At 40.8% G+C, this 24,723-nt stretch overlaps 2 protein-coding genes across 4 annotated transcripts in view; one reads left to right on the plus strand and one right to left on the minus strand.

The window, feature by feature from the left end:
- The window catches only part of snx9b (sorting nexin 9b), a 25,983-nt gene extending 17,897 nt beyond the window's left edge, over positions 1–8,086 (minus strand). The window contains exons 1-5 of one of the 2 annotated variants that reach the window (XM_033648693.2): positions 7,812–8,086; positions 5,066–5,152; positions 2,938–3,012; positions 1,098–1,220; positions 352–429 (exon numbers count right to left, since the gene is read on the minus strand). In XM_033648693.2, coding sequence (XP_033504584.1) covers positions 352–429; positions 1,098–1,220; positions 2,938–3,012; positions 5,066–5,152; positions 7,812–7,823 — 375 coding nt within the window. In that variant the 5' untranslated portion in view covers positions 7,824–8,086. The remainder of the gene's footprint in view (positions 1–351; positions 430–1,097; positions 1,221–2,937; positions 3,013–5,065; positions 5,153–7,811) is intronic. The other variant, XM_033648696.2, reaches the window with a different exon arrangement.
- On the plus strand, positions 8,002–24,683 carry LOC117270865 (DBH-like monooxygenase protein 2 homolog). Of its 2 annotated transcripts, none has more exons than XM_033648806.2 (15): positions 8,002–8,134; positions 8,590–8,691; positions 11,784–12,137; positions 15,175–15,321; positions 17,709–17,861; positions 18,094–18,177; positions 19,564–19,719; positions 19,829–19,934; positions 21,046–21,218; positions 21,319–21,407; positions 22,017–22,113; positions 22,256–22,315; positions 22,735–22,829; positions 22,964–23,075; positions 23,908–24,683. In XM_033648806.2, exons 3-15 carry the CDS (start codon positions 11,811–11,813, stop codon positions 24,061–24,063), a joined length of 1,755 nt encoding a protein of 584 aa, XP_033504697.2. In that variant the 5' UTR covers positions 8,002–8,134; positions 8,590–8,691; positions 11,784–11,810; the 3' UTR covers positions 24,064–24,683. The 2 variants fall into 2 exon arrangements, with proteins under 2 accessions (XP_033504697.2, XP_078029919.1); XM_078173793.1 differs by having other exon boundaries at positions 11,916–12,137; positions 23,908–24,682.
- The last annotated feature ends 40 nt before the right edge of the window (positions 24,684–24,723 follow it).

The raw sequence follows: 24,723 nt of genomic DNA on the forward strand, positions 1-24,723 counted from the left end.
CTGATTCATAGGCGTGATTGGTGAATTATATGTGAGATTCACTGACACTGATCTTTAAGTTTTTACTGTTTTGTTGATTCATACATACATACAAGATTCGAGACAGAGTGTGGGAGTCGATTGGTGAAACATATGAATGTATGCACTGTGGTGCAAGGTGCACGGAAAGGGTGAGATCATGCTGTCTGCAGGCAGTAGGAGTAGGTGGGGATTTGCCAAAGCAGACCAGTCAGGGAGTGGGAGTGGGGTGCTTGGGGCAGGGAGTGGGGTGCTTGGGGCAGAGATCGGGTGATGGTGGTGGTCTTGGTTTCATGCCACTGGCCTCATCCACCAGCCCTAAGTGGCGGTTACCTCATCAGGGGACGAAAGGTAGGGGGAAACTGGGGTATCAGGGGTGTCCGGCTGGGGACTTAAGCCCCCAGCATCCACCTTGAGGGGAAAAGAAGGTGACATCATCACAAAGCGCCAGCAGTGAAGGTTAACACTCAGCATGGGATGGGTTAAAGTGATGCTGGATATGGATGTGTTTGCGTGGGTGAGAGGGAGAGAGAAAGTGAGTATGTTGGCTGACACATTTCCTGCCTTGACTCAACCTTACTGTGCCTAAATTTTTACTGATCCAGCAGTACTCTCATACTTGTGGAACTTCCTGTCAGCTAGATACAAAAGATTTCACTGAACTTATTTCCTCTCGGTGCAATTTTACTAGAGCTAAAGCCCGTGTCAGTTATAAATGACATGACCGCAGTGAATATCTTCTACGGCAGCTGCTCTCACTTCTGCATCTCTGGGGATCGCGCAGGCTGCACGGGCGTCAGTAGAACTCTGTCATAGCTTACTTCTGCTTTCTGCTTTTTCTTCAGAATCACCCAATCACAGATAGTATTGAGTGAGACAATGGGAACACGGCAGGGGTGCTGTGCATGGCATTGTTGTGGGTGTTTATGCTTACTTCCCCAGCATTAGTTTAGAGAAGTTGCGGCTGTACTTAATCTACAACTCTGACTAAAGAAGAGTGAATAAACAACAAACACACATTTGATATGACACTAGTATGAATTTAACACACCCACACTATCATAAGTCGACTGCACTACCTGGTTTTGTGCAGGTGCTGCTGTGGGAGCGTAGGAATCAAAGATGGACAGGTCTGGAACTGCGACATTTCCCAAACTTGGAGGAGGTGCCGCTGCTGGAAACGCAGGAAGCGACTTACCGAACTACGAGTGAGAAGATAAAAGACAGAGGGAGAGAGAGAAAACAGTCCCATTAGGAGAACAAATCCAGATATTCCACTGTTGCTTTAATGACTTTTAAAGGTACATTCTTCTGTGGTAATGTGATCGGGTCTCCTTGGCATCCGCTGTCTCTGCAAACTGGGATAGCACTGGCAGGTGATACTTGGATTTGCACATTAAAATTTGCTTTACCACTTGTCAATATGAAGATACAACGCTTAAGGGGATAGTTTGGATCTTGTGGAGTTGTGTGAGGCACCTATCCATAGTCAGTGTATTACCTACAGCAGATGTTGTTTGGCTTGACCCCAGTTTGGAGAAGCAGGCAGGAGTACCCACACATTTTAGCCACCTAAAAATTTACAACATTTCACCGCTTCACCTTGCTGTCCCCCTTCGATGTCCGATTAGGAGCTATAGCCATTTCATCACTCTCTTTAAAGCCAGACTCCATTGAGAAAAACAGTAATTTAACATCACTGAACAAATGAGCAACTGATTTACAGCTGGCTTTGTCAGTTACTTTGATAGTGTAATTGTGTGACTTCGGCATAAAAATGTGAATTTAGATTCATGAAAGTCTCACAATTACACAAAAAAACTAACCTATCACAGCAGCGATAGACCAGCAGCTCCTGTTTACTGCAAGCTTAAATTACTGTTTTTCTCAACGGAGTCTGGTGGCTTTGACGAGAGCACAGTTGAGGAACTGAAGCTGTTACCACTTTCCCATCAGAGCAGGACTAACAAAGGTAAAGCAGGTGGTGGGAGTGGGTGGAACTTTTTTTTAAAATTCTGTCTTGCTGCCGTCCTCACGTCCACAGCACTACATTGTTCAGCTTCTGTGGAAATGCTCCTGCCTGCTTCTCCAAACTGGGGCCGTGCCGACTGACATCTACTGTATGTAACACACCGACTACGGATGAGTACAACATACAGTCCCACTTCAAAAGATCTGACCCATCCCTTAAATTCTCATCAGCTCATCATCCTTTTGTTTTTGCACATCTTATTTTTACCCGCAGGGTGCACAGAAATAGAAAACAGTTGCTTGGGAAACAGGCCGTGTCCTTATGGTTTTCATTAGATGTTGCATAAGCAACAAGTGCAACTGTCATCAGTGGGTTTTTATGATTTGGAAACAAATCCAAACAGTGTAGGGGCAGCTGAAGAGTTAACTTAAGGTCAGACAAACACATCCACTTGAGCTTGTTTTCTAAGCAAAGCTAACGGATAATTTCAATCGCCCTCGTACACACAGACGCTGTATTGTTAGATGTGGCGCTGAGGGTTGTTTAGTGTGAGGCTAAACTGTTAAACAGACTTCTAATCAAACTCTTGCTGTGTCTCTTTGTGGATGTCTTCAGAGTGAATCATATCCCCATGATGAGCTCAGAGTTACTGGACACACACACACACACACACACACACACACAAACACCGTAATCAGCAAAACCCTGAAGGAGGCACATCCTGTTGTGATTTTAGTTTCAGCAGCACAGTCTGCAGTCTGCAGAAGCATATCCTTGACTACAGTGACTAAGATCAAAGTCACAGAGACACTGACAGGTTAAAATGTTTAATATTTGGTTGATCAAACTGTGCATCTTGACCTCAGAGCATGATAGCAGACAATTTTAGCAGCTTAATTTTCCTGGAGTGAAATCACCATCACACACTAAGCGACTGTCTTTCTTACTTCGATGTAGTCTTCTGGCACCAGTCCAACCTCTCCTCTGGAGTTCTGAGCTTCAATCCAGCCGCCTCCGATATTCTGAAATAAAGTGAGACCCAAAAAACAATCTGTCAACATACAGACCGCTTCTGGCTCAGACCAGCAGAGAGTAGGTGTCTGCATCACGAACACACAAAAGACAAGGCTACTGGCAAAAAAGTCACATGGAAGGGAAATCTGAGAATGTGTTTAAATGCATTGCAGTGACCTGATTACTTATTACTAGCTTCTCAGTAAACAGATATCTCCTTGTTTCTATAGTATTTTTGAATGATGCTACAGCCTAGACAGTTTGGAGCATTTGTGTGACTACAACTAATGATTTTTTTCTTTGTCAATTAATCTGTAAGTTGTTTTGTTGATAAAACGTCAGAAAATGGTGAAAAATGTCCGTTAGTGTGTCTTAAAGACCATCATGACGTCCTTAAATGTTATTTTGTTCACACTCCAAAGATATTCAGTTTACTATCATAGAGGAGTAAAAAAAAGACAGAAAATATTCACATTTAAGAAGCTGGAATCAGAGAATTTTAACGTTTTCCTTAAAGACTTACACAAATTACACACAGCTGACAACTAATCAATTAACAAATTAAAGGTCCAGTGTGAGGAATTTAGGGGGATAGTTTTATTTCTTTTTATTTAACCTTTATTTAACCATAAAAACCCCTCTTGAGATTAATTTTTTTTTTTTTGTCAAGAGTGTCCTGGCCAAGGCAGGCAGCAACGTATGTTACAGACAGACAACAGAGAACAAAAATATAAAATAAAAAATACACAGCTCTCAAACAAGAAATATAAAAGACAAAATTGATATACTGGCAGAAATTGAATATAATATATATACCTATGTTTTCATTCATTTATAATCACCTGAAACTAAGAATCATTGTGTTTTTGTTACTTTAAAATGAGCCTTTTATATCGACATACAAAGCAGGTCCTCTTCTATAGAGTCCACCATTTTGTTTGTACAGTAGCCCATAACGGACACACCACAAACTGGCTCTAGATAGGGCCATTCGTGTTTTTGCGCCTGCCACTGTAGATCTCCTACATGCTTAGTGCACGGCAGAAGTTTCAGTTGCTTGCAATCTGCAAACTCACCGCTAGATGCCACTAAATCCTACACGCTGGACCTTTAATTGTTGCAGCTCCAATTGAAAGAGAAGAAAAGTTTTGATGCCAAAAAAAGACAGAAAGCATGTGTCTCTTTCAATTTGATCCAAGGATATTTTGCTATGAGTTACGATGTTCCCTTTGTTCCCATTGTCCTGCTGCCACAACAATACTCACACACATTGTATGAACTATTTGATGTGCTGTGTTGCTTTAACTGTGTTCCTCTTAATTCACCTCTGCAGTTAAGGGCCCCAGCTTTCACATTTACATTTTATTTAGCTGACAATAACCAGGTGACCCGAGTATCTGTAAACACACTGTAAGCTCCCAGGACAAATTCCTCTGCTGTCCGTTTATTTAGAGAAGAAAAAAGAGTCTGTTTTCCTGATACAGTAGGTCCTGATTGGCTTAGGAGCCACTTTGATTAGAAAACTATGTAGGTCAGCACACAGTGAGTGACCTTTGAACTGCTGGCGACTGGCTGTAATGACATCATGTGTACTTTCTCGCTGTGTTTTCCTTCCTCTGTACGACACTCCTCGTTTATATACAACCTGGGATCATGTGAGTCAGGCCTTTGTAGGGCTGTCGGTTTTCAATAGCAAGGTTCCAGAGGTGGCACATGAACGTTAGCATTTAAGGCTGCAACATAAGGTATCACAGCTGACGAATATGAAACTAAAGGCAGGAAATACCTCCACTAAAAATGTTACTTCATTTTTTTAGCCTTTTTTCCTCTTTGACAGCCCATGGTGACAAACATACGGTCCAGATTCACTATCAATGATCAGATAAAGCAAACTACACAAAACAGGAACCATCAACAAAACCACAGACATTTAAATTTCATGCAAACAAGCTGAATAAAAATAAAACAGACAACTCAAAATGCAGCAGAAGGCAGTGGGATCCTGCACCCAGTGTCTGCTGCATAGAGTGGGCATATGGAGGAGGGTTGGTGTAAACTCACCTGATTGGTGATGGTAAGAGTCTCGCCTTCTTTCACCGACAACTCGTTGTTTCCAGCCTCAGCGGTGAAGTCATATAAAACTTGTGCCTGAACACCATAGAGAGAAAAAAAAAACACAAGGCTTACTGCATGTTTGTTCAACATTTTTATGGCGACAGCATGTGAACGTATATTTGCTCGTCTATGTGCACATACACACCCAGTATAACCCTCAGGATTTTGAATCGTGGAGTTAAATTAGGGCGCAGTACAACAGGCCAAACTAGTTCTTCTAGCCATGTTTTGCTGACTCTTAACTACTCACAAGTATCAACCAAAAACAAGGCCACAATCATAACGTTACCTGGTTCAGTTTAATACAGGAGCCTGCAGTTCTCCTCACACTGACCCACATCTAATAATCTGCCCTTCAATCCCTTGGCCCCAGAGATGCACACACACCAACGCATGCATGTGCCAGTGAGAGGTCATAGTGTTAAAACTATTCTACATAAAATTTGACTAATCCACTTGGATTGTCAGTTCTTTGCTTCACTAAGAAGTCAGCCTGCCATGTGCTAACAAGACTATCTGTCGAACTTGTTCATTAACCAACAAGTTGGGATTCAAGGCTATTTGCTCTCAGCTGAACAAAGATCTATTTTCACGACAGCCTGCGGCCTCCCAGGAGTCGAAGAAGCTGGATGATGTTTTGAAACAGGAACTACATAAGAGAAAGAGTTATGATCGTTTCTGGCCACAGCCTCAGTTATTATTTTTACATACGGTTTCTTTCCGTTTTGAAGTCTGCCTCGGCAAACTGGTTGCTCCAGACCTTCCTGGATTAATGGCATGATGTGATTTGTACAAAATTTAAAGTCCCGCTCCAATAAAAAATGTGTTTTGAATATTGTTTTTTCCGTAGTATGTTTGATCCGTGACAGTTTGAGACTATCACATTCACCCGAAAGGATGTATCAACAAGTAATTTTGTGTAGTCTTTAAGCCAATCACGGTCCAATGTGTAACTTAGACGTGGAAACATAAAACCTCCAGTGCACATACACTGAGAAGGCAGTTCTCAGTGAAGCAAGAGACTTCTTGTGTGAGACAGTAAACCTTTTGTAATGAATAATATTTGCATAAATAGCGTGACATTTTGGTGCTTTTCTTTGTAATTTATGATTTTAAGTGAAGAGTCTTTGGGTTTTTGACTGCTGATTGGACAAAAGAAGCAATCTGAAGACTTTGCTTTGAGTTCTTGGAAACTGTGATGATCATTTTTCACAATTTTTGACATTTTACAGGCTATACCATCTAGCAATTAATCAATAATGAATATAGTTGTTAGTCTAAACCCTATCGCATATTCATAGATTCTGGACACCAGACTCTTATTTTCTTTTTGAATCTACATTGTCTGGAACTGATGTTGACCTAAAATAGGTAGGAATCTGGAACAATAAGTGTAACCAAAATAAGCCTCCAACCCAGCCACTTATTCCCTAACAGCACAAAATCAATACTCATAGGCAGCTAATGCTATTAAAACATTAACTCAAATGATAGCTTCAATAATACTTAATTTAAGGGACTGTTCATTACTTGTGATGGGGGAGAGGGTGGTGCAAAAAGGACGAGGCATGTCAAATATTCTTTTTAAGCACTGGTCAGGGACTTATGTTTTTTATTTTGGCTTAGGGGAGGGGCATAACAATTTTAATAACTGTATTTTGTATTATTTTACCACATATTTTTATAGAAAAATGCCTTCCACGTCTGTCTGGGTGAAGTTGGAAGGCATGTTTTCTTTAAAAATTGACCAAATTACACCATTTATCACAGCCAGAAACCGCAAAAGCAAAAGTTATCATTGGATTTTCACATTTCCGACAGTCTGTGGACACATCGTGTGCGACAAACACTTCCGTCAGGAAAAAAAAAGTAGCCAAATCTGAGCTTAAAACAGTCATAATTCATGAAAATCACTTTATTCTACGTCTCGTTTAAAATGTGGCCAAAAATTAACCATTTGCACAAACTAACCAGGATTTCTTCCTTTTAACTTTCAAACGTCGAAGGACAAATTGTAAAAATCTACTGACTAATTTATGGTGGAGGGATACTAATGCATATTCTGTCGTTCACTCAGGGAAGCTAGCAGAAAAATATTTGTCTAAATAGGATCCCAAAAACCCCCAAAGTGACACCCTAGCCACCCCTCTCATGTGATACATAAAGAACAGTCCCTAACTGTATCCCCGGTGGTTAAACACTGTAGTCTATGGCGAGCATTAACAATAATCTCTGTTTTCACTCACATACTGTACTGACTGAATGACGCCATATTTATACAGTCAATGAGCCACTCACACAGTAAAGACTACATTTCCCAGCATTCCACAGAGGTAAAAATGACCCGCATTGGAAAGGTAGTAAAATGTCACAAGACACTTTCTTAATGAGGCACATTTTCCATGTATACCAAAAACATTTGTGTCACATTTACAGCATACAAATGTGTACTAAGCGTCCATTACACGCTTCTTCACCGCAGTATGAAGATGTTTTTGAGTCTCAATATGAAGCTTATCGAGTGAAGTGTGAACCTAAAGCGAGAAACTACAACTGTGTGTGTGAGTGTGTGTGAGCTCCTGTGAGTCCACAGCCCGCATTATCTGTTAAAATACAGCTGTCAGGAGAAACAAGAGGACACAATACACCCCGAGGTGACGTTAAAACACAGCAGGAGAGTTGTGAGACTTACCTTTAGCGCCATTGTCCAAGCATTGATCAATCATTACAGAAACAGGCCCTGCGTTTTTCAGGATTTCCAGTCCTCAGCTGGACATTTCCCCCCGCTGCTTTTCAACTGAACACAAAACGGGTAACTCCTCCCGGTGAAGAGCCGCCGCTCCACACACTTTAACACATTACTAAAAACACTCTTGCACTTAAAAAGTCAAAAACCTGGGAGAAGACGGCAGAAAAGGGTGAATTGGTTCAGTGTGACTGCAAGTTTGAACCGCGTAGAGCTGCTGTCAGTGCGGAGGGAGGGAGTGACCTGAGCTGCGGGGAGAAACCGGAAAGGTAGTGTCGGTCCGAAACGGCCCTCCAAGACATGACTAACATAAAGTAAAAAATACAAATCAGCTCACTTTGAATAAATGTAAGAAAGAAAAATAATACATAAATATTATAAATTAAAAATGGCACATATTTAAATCACAAAAATACAATTATTATATTTAATAAAAATATTTTAGAAACTTAAAGACATTTTACAGCTTTAAAAAACAACAACAATAATAAAAGCATAAGTCACATTGCCAATATATGCCTTCTACAACACTAACAGCCTCCCTGATGTTTTTTTAAATTTTGTTTTATTTCCTTAATAAGCCATTTTCCAAAGTAAAGCTCAGAGGTTCCGACTTCTTCAGTCTCTGTTGGTTTCTTCTGAGCTCCAGCCATTGTCAAAGTTCCGGTGTATTATTCTAATGTTCCAATGTAATGTTGTGTTTACTGTTTAATGTTGTTGACAGCTCACAGCTGGCTCAACGGCTGAAAGGGAGTGACCCTGCACTCATTTCTAATGCTGCAGTCGACCTCTGCTGGACACTGTGTGCCATTACATCACAAGCAAGGTACAGTATTGATTCGCTACCTCTCGTGGTTGGGAAAGGACACTTAGCCGCATCTATTGAACTTTGATTCGGGATATCTCGAGAAATCTTCAACTTTCATTCTGCCTTGTCAAAATGTAATTACAGATATCATGAATTAGAGTTTTGACTCTCAATTCTCTCTCCAAGGATAGATCAAAACCTCAAAAATTCCCCCCATAAAGTCAGCTTTTCAGATTAGATTAGATAGAACTTCATGACCTCGGAAAAACAGCCGTGTTTTCAGCTTTGTGACAATGATTTTCCAGCTGATCCAACAGTTTTTAAATACTTTATTTATCTTAGAGTATAAAGTACAATGTGTGTCTCTGAAATGCAGTGGAGTAGAAGTATAAATTTGCATAATAAATAATATGGAGCCTGTGCCAGTGGTGTCCCCAGAAATTTTTCATAGGGGTGGCCAGATAGGGCCACTGAGAATCTTGGGGTGGCACACCGAAACCAAAAGTCATAACTCAATTTCAGGAATTCAATCATGCTGTTGAAGTGGTGGTAAAGTGGTTAGCATTGTTACCTCAGAGCAAGAAGCTTGCATGGTCTCCCGGTGTCAGCGTGGGTTTTCTACGGATACTCCGGCTTCCTCCCACAGTCCAAAGACATGCAGGTTAACTGGTGACTCTAAAATGCCCGTAGGTGTGAATGTGAGTGTGAATGGTTGTCTGTCTCTATAGCCCTTTTTAGATAGGAATTGTACAAATTTGCAGGAAAGCTCAATCAGTCTTCTTTCAGCATTGGCAGTATAAACTTCTGCTTATACAGAATGCGCCTTTTTCGGGGCAATGGCGGGCGTGAGCAAGTAACAAAACGTGTAGCTCAGCGTGTGACGTAAACAGTGACGTGGGAGGGAAGCCACAGCTAGTCAGTCCTTTGGTGATTCTCTCATAAGTCGGCCCATCCTTCACCGTTCCTGTCATCTGACGGTTAATGGCCTCTTCGTTTGCGAGGACTAGGAGGGCGCGCAATTCCCTGTCTCCCCAGTTGCTCATCTTTACAGTGTCTGTCAGGTTTCCATTTCCCTCTTGCTACTAGCTGCTCCCTAATTCCTGCTGTCAGCTGTTTCCTGTTTATCCACCGCCAGTCAGTCACACGTGTGGCGTCATCAACAGCTCCACCCACAAGTCTTCAACAGCCCCTCCCATTGCGGAAGGCTGCCTCGGTCTGTTCAAACTAAAAGGGTTCCGCCAATATGACTACCCTACGAGGCGGAAAAATTGGGCGCCTCGGACCAACTCACCAATCCGGCTCTGTGTGTCTAAACGCTCGCAGCTTGCCGGCAAAACGGCCCAACATTCGCAGAAAATCTGGCAGTGTAAAAGGGGCTTACAGTATGTGTCAGCCCTGTGATAGCCTGGTGTCCTGTCCAGAGTGTACCCCGCCTCTCACCCAATGTCAGCTGGGATAAGCTGTAACGGAAAATGAATGGATGAATGTTGAAGTATACAGGCTAGTTGAAAACTATGTCAATACAATTAAATAATTGCATACTAATACAATTTGGTTTGGGCCCCCGGGCATTTCACACCTGTAGGAGGCCCCGGGGCAGTCCCAGAACACACTGGAGGGATTAAATATCTCACCTTGGGGTCCCCCAGGAGGAGCTGGAAAGCGTTTCTTGGGAGTTTTGCTTGGCTGAACCATTATCTGAGTTTAGCCAAATTATCCGATGTACATAGACTAATACCGACACAGTTAACAGTTTGAGTTCCACAACAATCCTATTCTAATACGTCATGTGTTTTTACATTTGGCCATTCAAATAGACTTGTTGTCCTTTTCCTTAAAAAGACAAATATACAGCTGTAATTTTAAGGAGTAGATTGACTATAAAGAACAGACATTTCTGGGTACAAGTCTTTCCAAGGTAAGGAGACTCATGGGTACCAACAGAACCAATTTTTATTCAGATATCTTGAGGTGAGAGGTCAAGGGACCCCTTTAAAAATGGCTATCCCAGTTGTTTCCTTGCCAAACTTGAACCTAACTTTGGAGCATTTTTAGCCCCCTTCCTAACAAGCTATGCCGACATGATTGGTACCAATGAGTGCATCACAGCCTCTTAAAGACAGTGTGGTCAGCCCCCCCTTTTTGCTGGGGTGTGGCAGTTGTATTAGGGAGGCCATGGCCCTCTCTGGCCCTACCTTGGGGGCACCACTGGCCTGCACCTCCTCCGAAAATAGTAAGTTGTTACCAGGTTAAAATGCCTTAAAATGTGAGTTGTTTGCATCTGAGACGTTGAATGGGAGTTGCACATTAAGCTGAAGCACTTAATGCAGTTTAAGGTTGAAGCATTTAAAGGATTTGAAGTGTCTTGAAGTGTTTCAGGATGTATATGAAGCACCATAGATCATTAAAGTGCCCTGTACATTTTCCAAAGAGTCAGCTGTATGTAAGGGGGGACAGCAGTCAGTTTTTGGGCTGTCTGTTGAAAAGTAAGAAATAGTAGTAAACACAAGAATATGAGTGCATTGCTGATTAAGATTCAACAGTGACTTTTAATGTTGAGTATACAGCACTCAAAGAATGATCACATTATTCACATTCCTGCATGATGAAATTGTCTTGGCTGGAATCAAGTGTTTGATATTTGAGGAGATGAAGAGAGTTTTGGTTAGAGTCGGTATATTGACAGCATCGAGCCAGGCCAAAATGAAAGGTCCAGCTCTCATTCCTGCTCCCTCCTCGTCACCTCCTCATATATCAAACACCTGAGCGGCCTCATTTGTCTGCCAATGTGAAAGAACCGGCAGGACGGGTTGATATCAATGAGAGAGGGGCTGAGACGGGACACTGAAAGTAGGTGAAGTCCACCTGCAGCCTACCTGACCACAGCTTTCCGAGAGAGACAGAAAGAAGGTCTGAGTATACATTATAGACTTGACTCAAAGACGGTGAACTTGCAGACTTGACGCTTTGAAAGAACCCTTGGGTGTGAAATCTGAATGTTTCTGAGGCCACAGCCAAAGTGACCAACAGTGATTTTTTTGTTCCACACGGGCAAATGTGAGATGACTGAGCATTTTCTCCATATCACCTGAGTGCATCTGGCAAAACAGGTGTGTCCCAGGAGGGTGGGAGGGTATATGGCAACAGAATCCATGGACAGAGAGCTCAGTTTGAAGATCTCCAGCACAGGCATCATGCTCTCTCTGCTCTCCTTCCTCTGCCTGTTCTCGGTCTGGACAAAGACAACAGGGGCATCGGACCCCAACCTGCCCTTCATGGACTACCTGGACCAGAATCATTTGGTCTGCCTGAAGTGGGGCTATGATAACCTGCAAGGAAACATTACACTGAAGCTGATAGTCAACACGACAGGCTGGGTGAGCTTTGGCTTCAGTCCGAACGGAGGCATGAAGGGATCGGACATCGTCATCGGTGGAGTTGGATCCAGTGGAACCTACTTCTCAGTAAGATATTAAGAACGACATGTGCTGCAGTTTGTCTCATGTCTCCTCTGTGCCTGGTACCCTAAAGTATCACAGGCAAAATGTCCTGAGATTAATTTTTCCATTATCATCAACAAACATACGCAACGTATGTTAGCCCTACAGACATGTAACATATGCACATATGGTATATTTAATTTCCATATATGAAATAGCCTATATGCACACATTAACTCAAAACAGAGATATTGGAGCACTTCCATATATTGACATATATAATTAGCCTTTACAAATATGTATGTTTTTATATGTATAATACATTTGTTGCCATATGTCACATATATAATTATTTAAACATAAAACATGTATGCATTTGTATAAATGTCTAATATACAAATCGAACATGTATACAAATTTCATTTCTAAATACAAGGTCTGCACATATTGCACATGTTCTTTACTCTTACTTACTCAAGCTTACTTACTTATCAGACAGGATTTGAACTCCAGCCCTGGTGGGAAAGCTGATGTATATATTGGCAAATACAAAATATTTTTGAATGGATGTTGGATTTATGTTGATATTATATATATATATTTTAATTTTCTCTTTTTTACTAATTTCTTGCTAATTTTTGGTTTCATTTTGTTGCTCTTTGCCTTCCACCTATGTTTTTAAAAGAAATCAAGCCAGTTTGCTCAGGTATCAAAGGGTTAAAAGCTTTATAGACGTAGCCATGAATGAATTTAAAATCTGTTCAACCTGCAATGACGCGCTAAATCTCCTGCAAGAGGGCGGCAGCTATACATACACGTAATACCATATAAAATTTATCATAAAGATATTTGAAATATATGTACATAGACAAATTTTATTATGGCTATATCATATCAACTTATATATTCATACGTATATTCAGAGGACTATGTATGTGATAATAATATATAGCCTTATAGGAAGCATATATGGCAATATTACTCTTGATATAGCCATGTATATGTCAGATCCACACAGTGACGATACATATATATATATACAGTACAGGCCAAAAGTTTGGACACACCTTCTCATTCAATTCGTTTTCTTTATTTTCATGACTATTTACATTGTAGATTCTCACTGAAGGCATCAAAACTATGAATGAACACATGTGGAGTTATGTACTTAACAAAAAAAGGTGAAATAACTGAAAACATGTTTTATATTCTAGTTTCTTCAAAATAGCCACCCTTTGCTCTGATTACTGCTTTGCACACTCTTGGCATTCTCTCGATGAGCTTCAAGAGGTAGTCACCTGAAATGGTTTCCACTTCACAGGTGTGCCTTATCAGGGTTAATTAGTGGAATTTCTTGCTTTATCAATGGGGTTGGGACCATCAGTTGTGTTGTGCAGAAGTCAGGTTAATGCACAGCCGACAGCCCTATTGGACAACTGTTAAAATTCATATTATGGCAAGAACCAATCAGCTAACTAAAGAAAAATGAGTGGCCATCATTACTTTAAGAAATGAAGGTCAGTCAGTCCGGAAAATTGCAAAAACTTTAAATGTGTCCCCAAGTGGAGTCGCAAAAACCATCAAGCGCTACAACGAAACTGGCACACATGAGGACCGACCCAGGAAAGGAAGACCAAGAGTCACCTCTGCTTCTGAGGATAAGTTCATCCGAGTCACCAGCCTCAAAAATCGCAAGTTAACAGCAGCTCAGATCAGAGACCAGATGAATGCCACACAGAGTTCTAGCAGCAGACCCATCTCTAGAACAACTGTTAAGAGGAGACTGCGCCAATCAGGCCTTCATGGTCAAATAGCTGCTAGGAAACCACTGCTAAGGAGAGGCAACAAGCAGAAGAGATTTGTTTGGGCCAAGAAACACAAGGAATGGACATTAGACCAGTGGAAATCTGTGCTTTGGTCTGATGAGTCCAAATTTGAGATCTTTGGTTCCAACCGCCGTGTCTTTGTGAGACGCAGAAAAGGTGAACGGATGGATTCCACATGCCTGGTTCCCACTGTGAAGCATGGAGGAGGAGGTGTGATGGTGTGGGGGTGTTTTGCTGGTGACACTGTTGGGGATTTATTCAAAATTGAAGGCACACTGAACCAGCATGGCTACCACAGCATCCTGCAGCGACATGCCATCCCATCCAGTTTGCGTTTAGTTGGACGATCATTTATTTTTCAACAGGACAATGACCCCAAACACACCTCCAGGCTGTGTAAGGGCTATTTGACCAAGAAGGAGAGTGATGGAGTGCTGCGGCAGATGACCTGGCCTCCACAGTCACCGGACCTGAACCCAATCGAGATGGTTTGGGGTGAGCTGGACCGCAGAGTGAAGGCAAAGGGGCCAACAAGTGCTAAACACCTCTGGGAACTCCTTCAAGACTGTTGGAAAACCATTTCAGGTGACTACCTCTTGAAGCTCATTGAGAGAATGCCAAGAGTGTGCAAAGCAGTAATCAGAGCAAAGGGTGGCTATTTTGAAGAAACTAGAATATAAAACATGTTTTCAGTTATTTCACCTTTTTTTGTTAAGTACATAACTCCACATGTGTTCATTCATAGTTTTGATGCCTTCAGTGAGAATCTACAATGTAAATAGTCATGAAAATAAAGAAAACGCATTGAATGAGAAGGTGTGTCCAAACTTTTGGCCTGTACTGTATATATATATATATATATATATATATATATATATATATATCATTTTAAATATTTTTATATCTTAAGTTGTAGTGTTAAACACTGTAGCATAATGCACATTTTATTTTTATTTTTTATTTTAATGTACATTTTCATTTCTATTTTCTTTTCTTTTTTATATAATTCAATTAAATTAAATTTAGTTTAGTTTAGTTTAATCTCATTTTATTTTATATTTATATACTTCACTTTCATACTCTTATTCTTACTTCTTATCATTCTCTATTCTTTAAATTGGAGTGACTGTAACAAGTCATAATTTCCCCTCAGGGGTCAATAATGTATTTCTGATTCTGATATATTACATTTTTGTCTGGGGGGTGTCTGAAAGTTTTGTCTTTTTATCCGTCAGGATCGTCATGCCACAGGGAACACCATGCCTGTGGTGGATGAGCAGCAGAGCTACACTCTCCTCTCTCTCAATGAAACTGACGGTCAAACCATCATGACCGTTAAGAGGACCATTCAGGCGTGTGATGACAAAGACTTCCATATCACTGTAAGACATTCAGATATTATCTCTCAACATCTGACAGTATATTCAGCACATGTGGTATTAGATGGAAAGCTGTTGAGTCCCTGCAGCAATATTACATCAAAATATTGACAAAATATTGCTTGAGTATTCAGTGATGTATCCATTATTTGGTTTTAAAGGGGAACTACAGCCATTTTCAAAATGTATTCATGTTAATCCTATGGTCTATGACAGCCCAAAAATATTCTTACATATGAGCAAGTCTCCCAATCCCAAAACCAGAGTGCTAAAACTCATTTTTTTTTATGTCAGAGGGTATAAAACAGGAATATCCAAAGTCTGGTTTGGGTGCCAATCGTAACCTGCGAGCTGATTTTAAACAGCTGGCAACACAAAGCAGGAACTATGCAATTACATTCTGTGAGTCCACCAAATCAGTTGCCCATTCATATTCTGTGGAGCAGCTCCAGACTTGACGCTTGATGACATCACAAGTTTGAGACTTACTTCTCTGGGCTGTAGCTTTGAGAGAGAGGACCTAAAGGGTACAAATATTGATTGCAATTTCCGAGGCCATGGAAATATTATATTGGAATTCATCATTTAGGTGGTGATCCCGTTTAATCATCATTAATTTCTTCCTGTCAGGTGACAAGATCAGAAATATCCTCACTATACGATGTCAGAAAAATATCCATCTTATTGATGTCACACTGGTTGAAACTTATACCGTCTGAAAGGAAAATTTATTAATGAATCATGTTTGTAAAAATGGTAGCCCCTCTAGGAGGCTACTGTATCCAAGGCAACATCACATGCCAACAGGCCAACATTCCTCATCGACTAAGTACACCTCACTTAAACTTTGTTTATTGTTTCACACCATGGAGCACAAACTTTTCCCTTTTCTCCACTGGTGTTGCTAATTCCTTTGAATTCTATGGTCTTTTGTATAGCTGATATAAATCTACAATGCCCAGTATAGAGCTCAAGTTTCTTGCTTGTATTCATGTAAACTCTGTTGTAGGTTTTCCTTTGTTAGTGTCACCTGAATGTTCCTTTACCACGCATGGAACTGGGTGTTTTCATATATGAAGACAATAGCAACAAAAGGAGGCACACAAGATTTTGTTCGCATTGATTACCTGAAATACTGTACTGTTTTGGTAATAACACCTGGCTGTATGTGTTGACGTTTGTGGTTGCACATAGCAAAATGCAACATCAGAACATTGAACTTTAAGAAATACAGTTTGGGGAACACAGGAACACATCAAATCTCTATCTGTATGTCCTCCTGAAACCCTGTGTCCTCATCACATTTTGGGTTTACCGGACCTTATACTTCATTCTACTTAACTTAGACCTCTTATCCTAATCCCTTTTTTGTCCCATCTGGTGGTAGTAAGAGCACAATACACTTATCCATAAAAGAAAGATGGCAGCCATCTCTGCCAAGCAAAGTAGCCAGTCCCGACACAGAAGTGGACAAGGCCCAAAACTTGATCATATTTTTTGGTTGAAACTTGTTTATTTATGATCAGTAATGTTTGTAGTTTGATATGGCAACACATTTGACCAACTTGCAATGTTAACAAGATAAGACACTGTTAATTAGTACTCGTTTGAAGGCACTGGGAATTTATCAGTTCGCTGAAGGACATTGGGACTTTGTTATCGTCTTGTTTGAGGACATTGGGACTTTATTATCGTCTTGTTTGAGGACATTGGGACTTTACTGTCGTCTCGTTTGAGGACATTGGGACTTTTTTATCATGTTGTTTGAGGACATTGGGACTTTATTATCGTCTCGTTTGAGGACATTAGAACTTTATTATTGTCCTGTTTGAGGACATTCGGACCTTATTATCATTCTTTTTGAGGACATTGGGACTTTATTATGGTCTTCTTTGAGGACATTGGGACTTTATTATGGTCTTGTTTGAGGACATTGGGACTTTATTATCGTTATGTTTTAGGACATTGGGACTTTATTATCATCTCGTTTGAGGACATTGGAATTTTACTGTTGTCTCGTATAAGAACAATGGGACTTAATAATCATCTCTTTGATGACATTGGGACTTTGTTATCGTTCTGTTTGAGGACATTGTGACTTTACTGTTGTCTCTTCTGAGGACATTGGGACTTTACTGTTGTCTCGTCTGAGGACATTTGGACTTTATTCTTGTTGACGATCTTTATTTATTATACTTATCAGGTCCTACTGATCCCAAATAGCTAGTAGTAATTAAAAACACATACGAAATAAAAGTTCGATTTCTCAGGAGTATAGGTATGCTTATTGTCATCAGACCAATAGGTGTTGGACAGTCAATGACAGCCCTCTCATATTGTCGCTTTTGTATCGTATCATATTTGTTCACTAACATTTGTCTCTTTTTTAGACTCAAGCCATTAAGGTGATCTATGCCTACGGACTAACAGATGAGATTGCTTACCACGCGGCCCGTAGAGGCACCAAGGAACTCAACCTGCTGAACTTTATGCCCAGGACGACCATAACCAGCCTCAAATATATCAATGCCACAGTGGAAAATGTAGGAATAACAGATACTGATGGTAGACAAGGAATGTTTGTGGGAAAATAAATAGATTTTTCATAATTTTATAGTGTATCTGAGATACGTTACAGTTGTCACTTTTTTTTTTTTTCAGTATTTGGATGAATGAACGGGAAACAATTCAAAAAATAAAAACAATTCTGATGCGAGTAGTCATCCAAATTAAGAAGAAGACTAACTGTGTTCTGTTTATCTTTATCTTTTGCAGATCACTATCCCTGCTAAATCTACTTACTACCACTGCAAGGTCATGAAGTTTCCTCCCTTACACACAAAACATCACATATATCAGGTAATTTCATCCTTTATTCATGTTACTGTCATCACACTTCAGTCACCTTTAATCAAGATCAGCAATTAAAGGTTATTATTTGCATGAGATGTTTGATTTAGACATAATACTACTCAGATTTTAAGTGAATTGGGGTTACAAATGCAAAACAAGTCTGACAAAAGCAGCAAGAGTGATAATCCATCATTGTTAACTCAACCCTCAAAACAAAAGCCATAACTGAATTTAGGGAATTTGATTTATCTGTTGATGTTTATAGGCTAGTTCAAAACTGTATCAATATGAGAGTTATGGAATCTCGCATACTGATAGGCTAAATTTATTTTTTTAATTTTACATTTAATGTTACTTATTATTTGATGTGCATAAATAAAGGGCCCTGACATACCAAGCAGACAGTTGGCTGTGGGTCAAAATTGGGCTGTCGATTAGGGTCTGTTGCCCTAGTTTGGTAGTGTGTCCCACACTACTGGCGCTAGTTGGCCCGAGTTATTCAGCATGTTAAATCGGCATCGGAGAAGGCAGAGTCCACTGGGGAGTGAAAACTCTCTGATTGGCTGTTCAGCTCAGCACAACAAGAGAAACATAAGTGAGGTAAGTAAACAATCAGCTTAAGTCAAGAGGGAGTAAGGTCAAAATAAACTTGCTATATCAACTAAAATAATGTTTGTAATTGTTTGTGTTATTATTTGCTTGATCACAATAAATGTCATCTCATCATTTCAGCAACAGGTTGTGTTGTTAATGTGCTAAGAGGCTAACTGTCGGTCATCAGCTTTCCGAATTATACATACTACTGCCCCCTGCTAGTATGGAGAGTTACTTCCTCCCAGGCAGGCGCAGATTGTACATGCTAGTTGCTTGTTATCTGTAGTCTTTGTGTGTGTTCAGGTGCAACTTTCAGGCAAGAAACAGACAACATGAGGCAACACAAAAGTTGACTTTGTCACCACTGAGCCTCACTCCAAAGTCGTTGAAATGTGGCACCTGGGCAGTGACTTGTGGTGTCAGCATGATACGCAGCCGGTTGCCGTTAGAGTTAGTTAGTTACAGAACCCATTTTCATTCCGATATCTTGAGGTGAGAGTACAAAGGACCCCTTTAGAAATGGCCATGCTAGTTGTTCCCTGGCCAAAATTTAGCCTAACTTTGGAGCATTAGCAGACCCCTTCCTAGAAAGCTATGCTAACATGGTTAGCTTAAAAAAAAATGGCATGCCGCAGCCTCTCGCAGTATTTCAGCCTCCAGTTATTTTCACCAGGGGGCCCAGTGGAAGGCCAGCAACTGTATCAGGGAGGACATGCTGCCCCACCCCCCTTGGTGGTGCCATTGTTGTATACCATTCTCTAAACCTTCTGTACCAAATCTCTTCTTACTTTACCTCAGATTGAACCAGTGATTGAACACGCTGACCTCGTGCATCACATGCTGCTGTACCACTGCCCCCCCTTTGTGATGGAGCCGTACGACAAGCCGTGTTACATGGGCGACATAGGGGATCACTGCTTCCGGGTGGTGGCTGCATGGGGAGTGGGAGGAGGGGTGAGGGAGAATCTAGTGTCCATCTGTGAAAGTTTAGATTCATTTAGTTGTCGATCTTGTTGTGATGCTTGTTCTTGAACTGATCCACAGTTTTTCCCTGAACCCTCAGGTATTCGAGCTTCCAGAGTATGCAGGTATTCCTATTGGCGGTGCGGACTTAAATGATCAGTTTTTTCGGCTGGAAATCCACTACAATAACCCGAACAGTGACGAAAGTAAACACTGTAGATTCTTTTTCTTAATACATTTACAGGTACGCATATATTACTGGCTCCAAATCAGACATTTATAGAGTCTATGACAAATTAAATGGTTTAAGGAATGGCTCAAAATTAAAGAAGCAGAGGCCGAGATATCCTGACTTTAAGTCCCTGGTATGGGTCCCTGGGTCCTACACTTCCCATGATGCAACCAGTAGCATCTTTTTGTTTAACCCCTCCTGCCTTCCCCAGTTTGTAACACGGAATTCCCCTTGTAAGTGGCATATATATATCCAGGATGTCAAACTGACTCAGCAGCAACAACAGGTTAAAAAGACAAAGATAGTTAGAAGCTAAAGCCGAACTATAGGCTACAGATCACAGTGTAAAAGTGAACCACCACATCACTGCTGATTGCCACAGAACACAATGAATATAAAGGGAAACTTTGCCGATAGTGAACCAGTTGTGTGGCATCACAGTGTGTGCAGATGAACAGTGTTTGGCTTCGCCCCCGTGCTGCTGCCAGCACCTGATCTTCTGCAGCTGGACGAGCAGGGATCTCTGGGGAAGTCAAACAACGTTCATCTGCACACACTGTGATGACACAGAGCTGGTTGAATATCAGCAAAGTTTCCCTGCTTCCCTTCACTGGTTCCTGTACAGCAGGGTCAGTCTTTGTTTCACTGTTATAATCATTAAAAAGCAAAAGCAGCATGTGTATACATTCAGTAGGCTATATCTTCAGTAGCTAGCTAGCTAACCCTACACTTTTCAGGGTTTGATTTTGGTTTTGGAACAGGGAAGAAACATATATCTTTTTCCAACCTCTCCAGGTAACGAGTATCGAATATGAGACGGCCCAATGCTACGTTATGATTGGCCAGTCTACGTCTGGGGATGGGGCTTAGCGAAGGGTCAATTACAATATGTCTAAAATTTATCATGTGATTTTGCCCAGTGACACTAAAATGAAACTGCCTACCCCAGCTTTAAAACAGTACTACATACTGTATATACAAAGTAATGGAGCACATGTCTTATCGTATTGTATTTCATTCTATGCTTTCTCTTAATCACATGACCAAGATGCAGTGTTTTTAAACTCCTACATGTCTCCATATAGATAGGACAGACAGCTCAGGACTGAGACTGCACTATACAGCTGAACTCCGACAAAATGATGTGGGCATCCTGCACACAGGTGTGATGATAAGTCATCGAACACCCTACAACATCCCCCCAAGAGCTGCTCAATTCCACACCTATGGTGTGTGTAATACCAGTCTGTTTTCTCAGGTCTGTAGTGGTTTAATATGAATTTCAAATTGGGATAAGTTACGTTTAGTTTTGGTTGCTTATGACCCTGTTCCTTATAATGTTTGCTTTCCACCCCAAGCTTGTGAATCCTGTGCCTGACCTTCATGTGTTTGCTGTGATGCTGCACACTCACTTGGCTGGGAGGAAAGTCAGAGTTGCCCACTACAGGTAAGACAGAGAGAGGGGTCTTCAATTATGTCAGTCAATATCTAAGATGAAGAAGAAGAATTAAAACACAGTAACAAATTGTCAAGGGAATGTATAAGAATCAGCAAAAAAGGCACAAAACACCTCCAAAGAGACACAAAAGAACAACAAAAACAACCAAAAGAAGCAAAACACCCACAAAGTCTGCAGGCGTTTCTCAATACCAAGTACGCCAAATTCGGACTTGCGCACTTGGGAGTTCGGACTTGGCAAGTTCGACACGGGAGTACAAACTCCCAAGGACGGCTGCCATTGCCGTTAGTCTGTGAGAAATGCATTCTGGGATACCTGGCTGTCAAAAGTCCACACAAGTCACCTCCCGATGCATCCCCGATGGAACGGGCAGAGCAAGTTCACATCACATGTGACTGATGACGTCCGCAAGAACATAAGTACAGGCAAGAACACAGATTGAGAAATGACTTGTGTGTCTTGCTCCTATGCAGGAGAGGTGGTGGGGTCCTCGGCCTGTCTGTGCCCAGGGGCTCACTGTCTCATAATCCACCCCTAGCTGTGTACCAGAGTTTTCTTGTAAACATAATATTATGTCATGTGTCTTGGTCTCTGTAGAGACGGAAAGCAAATAGACTTCTTGGCCTTGGATGAGAACTTCAACTTCGAGATACAGCAGGGCATCTGTTTGGGAGCTGTCAAGACCATCAAGCCGGTAAGTCTCCATTGCATCTATGCCCAAATATGTTACAAGGCTGTTTTCAGTTATTTATCACGTATTTGGGCTGTTAAAACTATATAATATTAACGGTGCCCTCTATAATTTATGATGTCAAATTACTTGCCTCCCATTACAGGGTGATGAGATTGCAGTGGAGTGCACCTACAGTACAATCGATCGCACCAAAGTCACCACGGTAGGTAAACACTGTATGACCTTTTGCTAATACACACACAATGTGCTTTAAATCAGTGGTTTCCAGCTGGTCCAGCCACAGGGTCCAGATTTTTCCTCAGTCATTTGTTCATGTAAGCATAATCATAATCATACCAAAATCTGTCCCTCCTTTGTTGATCTATACCGGACCCAGAAGTCGTCCTATTGGGACCCAAACCTATAACCGGTATCTAATTACTTTCAGTCACGTTAACCCTTAAACACATTTTGAGTTTCATATACCTTTGGAAAGAGGAGATTCTTTGCTTTCTAATTATATCCTTATTGTTTTTGTACTTCAAATACTAAGCAAAATACATTACATCACATTACATTATGATTGTCTCCTGAGGAAGGGTCTGGAGTGTCAGGTGTTGACTGAACATTTTTCTCCCTCAGATGGGGTTAGCAACTACTGATGAGATGTGTCTGGCCTTCCTGCTATACTACCCTGCAATACCGATCAGCACATGTGTTAGCCACCCGAATACAAGGTATCTTTCGATGAACACAACCCTAATATTTCTGCTGAGTCTGGACCTGGCAGCAGTGATGGTTTAAAGTAGCTTACAGGTTATATACATTATATTTTTTACAAGCAGATGTCTCTTGGTTTGCTCTTTTTCAGCAGCTCTGATAGATTGTCCATAGTGCCCCCCACTTCAGACCCGGATGACATTGCTGCACAGGAGATGTTCCTAAAGAGCGTTAAACAAATGCAGTTAGTCAGTGATGACGATGTAAGTAACAGTCTGAATATTTCTCTGTATTTTCTCTTCTACCTCCAGCCTAATAATGACGTTTCTGTTGAGGATTTGTTGTCTTTTTAAAGGTCCAGTGTGCAGGATTTAGGGGGATATCTTGGCAAATTGGAAAATAATATGATAAGCATGTTTTCTTTCTTGTATAATAACCTGAAAATAAGAATCATGTTTTCGTTACCCTTGATTGAGCCATTTATATCTACATAGAAAGCAGTTGCTCATCCACAAAGTCCGCCATGTTTCTATTGTGGCCCAGAACAGACGAACCAAACACTGGCTCTAGATAGGGCCATTTGTGGCGTCAGACAGCGTCAGAAAAACACTGACTGTTTTAACATGAAACTGTTTCATTCAGTGTTTTTACCTGTTGAAATCAATGGGTCTGTTTGTTTTGGAGAGGAAGAGACCTCTGTGAATAATCTGGCTCCTGGTAAAAACCTCTTGAACATCTGGATCTTAAGTTATCAGAGAAAAAAGGTGAGCACACATTAGCTGGTGCTGGGCTAGCAACCCGTTTCCTGATTTGTTTCATGAAACTGCTTTATTCAGTGTCTACTGGTCTTAATCACCTGGTCCATTGGTTTTGGAGAGGAAAAGTCCCAGTGACAACCTCCTGAACTTTGAACACTGACAGAATTCTAACCAGGAGAAGTTTCAGCTGGTTACAATCTGCAATCCTCAGCGCTAGATGCGACTAAATCCCCCTAAATCTTGCACACTGTTAAGAGTTTGTGGAGTCCTCGGTCATTGCCTTCACCATGTATCACACAAAGCTGTATTTCTATGTTATATCATTTCTTTTTCATAGGTCAACTTTGCATTCAGTGGAGATGGCATCGTCAGGGAGATGATGAAGACGCCGACTGTCACTTGTCAGAACAACTCGGCAAGCAAAGTTGGCACTTCCTGGATTCTGAACCCAGCAGGAATTGTGCTTTTGCTGCTCTGGATTGCGACGATGTAACGTGGTGGCATGAGCAACAGATGCAAACCATTGCAATCTTGAAAAAGGGAGGCACAGTTGATAAAAAAAAAAAATCTGTTGTACCCAGCTGAGTATATTCAACTTTACAGGACAGGGTGTAGCCTATACTATTTTCTGTGTTTTCGTTTTCTCCGTTCATAGCATATGTTTTCTGTTTGGCGTTAATTGTTAACAACAGAGCGGAAAACTGTTTCATAAAAGCACAAAAAAGTTAACTGCCACACACATGTATTACATTTTATGGTAGTTCAATATCACCCTACATGATCAAATGTATACTTTAATATCTATTGTATTATACCTCGAATCTAAAGTTTTTTTCACTTGAGCTACATGACATACACTGTGATAGAAGGTTTTATCGATATCACCCAGCTCTATATTATATTTTTCTAATTCCATTTTAGCATATGCCATGATTATGTATTGGAATATATGGCATACAACATATGCACTTATCTCTGTTTGTGTACTTGTATTGTATTGTGTTCATGCCATGCACTGTAAGCTTAATTGCTGATATTTATATGTATACATTTATATAAAATAGACAATCATTTCATGAGTTATCATTTAATAAAATATATAAACACCCCAACTAAACTGGTGTTAGAAGAAAGCAACACAAAGTGGATGCAA

Source organism: Epinephelus lanceolatus, chromosome 13 (genome assembly GCF_041903045.1).
Source record: "Epinephelus lanceolatus isolate andai-2023 chromosome 13, ASM4190304v1, whole genome shotgun sequence".
Taxonomy (NCBI): Eukaryota; Metazoa; Chordata; class Actinopteri; order Perciformes; family Serranidae; genus Epinephelus; species Epinephelus lanceolatus.

What these genes read in the sequence shown, in the direction of transcription:
- LOC117270865 (XM_033648806.2), top strand. Translation starts at nt 11,811, where the DNA reads ATGGCAACAGAATCCATGGACAGAGAGCTCAGTTTGAAGATCTCCAGC. An exon ending in TAACCCGAACAGTGACGAAA is followed by an intron (nt 19,935 to 21,045) that starts GTAAACACTGTA and finishes GTCTCCATATAG; the next exon opens with ATAGGACAGACAGCTCAGGA. An exon ending in GTCAGAGTTGCCCACTACAG is followed by an intron (nt 21,408 to 22,016) that starts GTAAGACAGAGA and finishes TGGTCTCTGTAG; the next exon opens with AGACGGAAAGCAAATAGACT.